This window comes from Alexandromys fortis, unplaced genomic scaffold, assembly GCF_014885135.2.
Source record: "Alexandromys fortis isolate MF-2015 unplaced genomic scaffold, M_Fortis_MF-2015_v1.1 scaffold_565, whole genome shotgun sequence".
In the NCBI taxonomy this organism is placed as follows: domain Eukaryota; kingdom Metazoa; phylum Chordata; class Mammalia; order Rodentia; family Cricetidae; genus Alexandromys; species Alexandromys fortis.
Window position 1 is genome coordinate 51,189 of NW_026068477.1, and position 4,297 is coordinate 55,485.

The 4,297-nt window shown below is 35.8% G+C and overlaps 1 protein-coding gene across 1 annotated transcript in view; it reads right to left on the reverse strand.

Moving 5' to 3' along the window:
• LOC126495767 (vomeronasal type-2 receptor 116-like) overlaps window positions 1-4,297 on the reverse strand; it is a 43,249-nt gene that overhangs the window by 1,458 nt on the left and 37,494 nt on the right. Inside the window, exons 5-6 of the mRNA XM_050133365.1 lie at window positions 3,953-4,076; window positions 8-480 (exon numbers count right to left, since the gene is read on the reverse strand). Coding sequence (XP_049989322.1) covers window positions 8-480; window positions 3,953-4,076 — 597 coding nt within the window. The remainder of the gene's footprint in view (window positions 1-7; window positions 481-3,952; window positions 4,077-4,297) is intronic.

Genomic DNA, 4,297 nt, shown 5'->3' on the forward strand with positions numbered 1-4,297 from the left:
GAATAATTTGGATGAGCATACAGATGGCAATGATGTAGTTGGGAACACCAGAAACCAGAAAATACCTCATCCTTGTTCCAGGGACTGTGACTTTGAAAGCAAGCAGCACAGTCACTGTTTTGGCCAACACAGTGGAAACAGCCAGAGTAAATACAACACCAAATGTGATTTGTTGCAGAACACAGGTAGCTGAGTTGGGATGCCCAATGAAAAGCAAGGGACACAGGAAACAAAAGATGAGTGAAATTAGCAAAATGTAGCTGAGATTCTGGTTGTTGGCCTTCACAATGGGAGTGTCATGATACTTCACAAAGACCCCAAGAACCACAGTTGTGAATGCAGAGAAGAACAAGGCCATTAAGGTAAGAACCATCCCTAAGGTGTCATGGTAGTTCAGGAAGACCACATCTTTTTGAATACACTGGTTCTTCTCTCTGTTGGCATACTGGTCCTCTGGACACCTCACACATTTATCTACATCTTCTGGAGACAGAAAAGCATGATTACTACAACTACTGCCATTTATTGACAGAATATTTCGATTCAGTGTGTTGAGTAAACATTGCAATATCTACATCTTTGCTGATGATGTAGCTGAGAGACCCTGCTGCATAGCAATACTTTCATTTCAGAATATTTATTATTATATGTATGGGAAATGAAATAAAATAATATGTTGTCTATTTAACTATGTGATGATGATACTATTCTATATTATTAGAAAACACAGATATTTTCAGTACTTTCTAAATGCTATGATGAGTTGACTGAAACTAGTGAGTTTACAGAGATTAAAATGATTAATCACTGTATTGCACAGAGTGTATTTTAATATCTCAGATCCCTTGGTTACAGAGATTTTTGATGTCTTTCTGTTTTATGAATTGTTTCCCTGAAATAGATGGACATCATGTCTTCTATATGACAAGTTATGTGATACATTTTCTAGTATAAATTCACCAGCCCGAACACACTGACATATACGAAACAGGAAACAGAATCTGTAGGGACCCTTGGAGTCTGCACACAACATACTAAGATCAAGTTCTCAACTAAAAGGAGATTGATTTGTCCAAGAGGACAATGGGTAGGGAAAAAGAATCAAAGATAAGAGATAGAGAATGAATAGGAGTAAGTCAACAAGAGAGGAGGGAAGGGGTTTTGGTCAAGAAGTACATAGCACTGTCTCTGGTTAGAGGAGACAGTGTGGCTAATAGGAAAATAGCAGTTTATAAAGGTAAAAGCAGAACCCCCGATAGGACAAATAATTTTGTTTGGACAGCTTAATTTGTACTGTCATGAAACACTTTTTTGCTCACTAAACTTCAATAACATTTAGCTGGATGTCCTATAGTTTGGAGGCTAATTCCATTATTACGATCCTGGGACATGCAAACATGGAGGAAGACATGGTGCTGGAGAGGGAGCTGATTATTCTAGGTCTTTGATCCATAAGCAACGGGAAGTAAGTGGTCTCACTGTGAATGGCCTTTCCTATGAAAGTACAGGAAGCTTAGAGATCACCAAATAGACTGGATCAATCCCCTTGCCATATAATAATCAAAACACAAAACATACTGAATAAAGAAAGAATATTAAGAGCTTCAAAGGAAGAAGGTCAAGTAACATAAATAGGTAAGCCTATCAGAATTACACCTGACTTCTCAAATGAAATCATGAAAGCCAGAAGGTCTTGGATAGATGTGCTGCAGACTCTAACAGACCATGGATGCAAGCACAGGCTACTATACCCCACAAAGCTTTCTTTCACCATCGATGGAGAAACCAAGATATTCCATGATAAAAACGGATTTAAACAATATGTATACACAAACCCAGTACTTACAGAAAGTACTAGAAGGAAAACCACAACCCAAGGAAGCCAACAACACCCACAATAGCACAGACATCTGACAACCCTCCACCAACACAACTCAAAGAGGGGAAACACACAAACACTACCACCAAAAAAAAAAAAAAAGGAGACAACAACACAACCACTGGTCATTAATATCGTTTAATAGCAATGGATTCAATTCACCAGTAAAAAGTCACAGGTTAAGAGAATGGTAATGAAAACAGGACCCAACATTATGCTATTTACAAGAAACACACCTCAACATTAAAGACAAACACTATTTCAGAGTAAAGGGTTGGGAAAAGATTTTCCAATCAAACAGACCTAGGAAACAAGTGCGTGTGACTATCCTAGTATCTAACAAAATTCATTTCAATCTAAAATCAGTCAGAAGAGATGCAGAAGGGCACTTTATACTCATAACAGGAAAAATTCATCAAGATGAAGTCTCAATCCTGAATATCTATGCCCCTAATATAAAAGCACCCACATATGTAAAAGAAACATTACTAGAACTCAAATCACACATCAAACCCCACACACTACTCTCTCTCCAATGCACAGGACAACCAAATAGAAACTTAACAGAGAAATAAGAAAACTAACATATGTTATTAATCAAATGGTCTTAACAGACATCTATAGAACATTCCACACTTGTGTAGAATTCGGTCACTATGTTGTATGACTGTCAAAACTGTTTCTTTGAGAAAAGTCCAGCTAATACAGACTTTCAAGGAATCAAAGATGTATGTCATGGTATGAAGCACGATTAGTAAAAACTCTGGGTCAGAAATTGGGGTTCAACCTGAAGATCTAAAAAGCAAAACACCCAGTCCCTGGCTCTTACCTTGACCTCAGTCTGAAATGGCAATCTCAGAAAGAGACTGTGTCTGAGAGCTATCTTCCTACCCCATTTTATATTTCATTCTAGGTTTGTGATTAAAAGCATGCAACTCTGGGATAAAGGCACATAAAACCCAATTTCTATATTAACCAGGGTGGCTACTGGGATTAAAGGTGTTTTTTCTTACCATAATCTCTTCTATAATGCTGAAAAGTAAAACAGTTTTACCCTCATACCTTCAGACAGTCTTTATTAAAGTACAATTGAAATGACTCTACATTTCCCTTTTTTGTTAAAAAAAATAATAAAAAGGCTATAATTAATATAAAAACTATATACAATAAGTACAATGACAATATATAACATATACAGGGAAGAAATATATCCACAATATGGAGTCAATTTGCATTTGACATATTAAGAAAAATATTTAGTCTGTAGCTTATCTTGGTGAGTCCAAACGCTTATAGCTAATTTACTTTCTATCAATGACTTACTTTGCAACAAGGAAAGTAAACTCCATGTGGAGTTTCTTCAGTATCCATTATCTTCTCTGGAGTAGATTGGTCTGCTCTATATTCCTAAACAGTTGATAATACTAATTTTCAAGGATTAGAAATTAGCATTATATTGTTAAATGAGCTGTATAGGTACAATACCTTGAACAAGATTCAAAATGCTTGTACAAGATGTTTTAACAAAATTAATCTCAAATTTGTATCAATATACAAAATTGGTATCAATATACAAAATTTGTATACAATATACAAAAATAAAGCGAATGTGAAGTACATAAAACTAACAGACCATGTCTGAGAACAGTCCATCTTCCTCTCTAGGGCTCGGACTAAAGGCATATAGCACTGGGATTAAAGGTATGCACCCCCTGATTCCTATATCAGCTAGGGTAGTGACTAGGATTAAACATGGTGCATGCCATTGTGGCTACTGGGATTAAAGGTGTGTGTTACCATAATATGGTCTGTAAGGCTGACTGGTGAGACTGTTTTACTCTTAGATCTTCAGACAGTCTTTATTTATTAAAATACAATTGAAATGCAACTACAATGGTATAATAAGTTTTTAAAAATGAATTTTTTAATAATCATAGACCTATAAAAATTAACTTAGGAAAGTAATATATTTTATTTCTTCAATTGTGTTTTGCTCCATTTGATCAACTCAGTATGACTGAGAGAAGATGATCTATGTGATGTGAAGAATTTATCTCATTAGCAAACACTCACTTGTCTCATTAGAAACTTCATTTTGTGGGCAGGGGCTGCAATCAAAACAGCAGGCTGCCATTCCCTCCTGCCAGAATTTTCTGAATCCAGGAAGACAATCAGCACTGCACACAGAGGGCGGCATCTGTGAAAAATCAGATACATGCTGGTGTCAGGAGTTTTACCTACTTCTATAACTATATTTTATCATCATGTTGATATACCAATTAGCTAATTTTATATACACCAAAAGAGTTATCAGATTAAGCTTAATATCTTTTATAATACCATGCATGCAAATGTATGGAAACAAACTGATGTAAATTTGAGTAGCTACCCATACCTAGAAATTTTGGAGGAAGAATG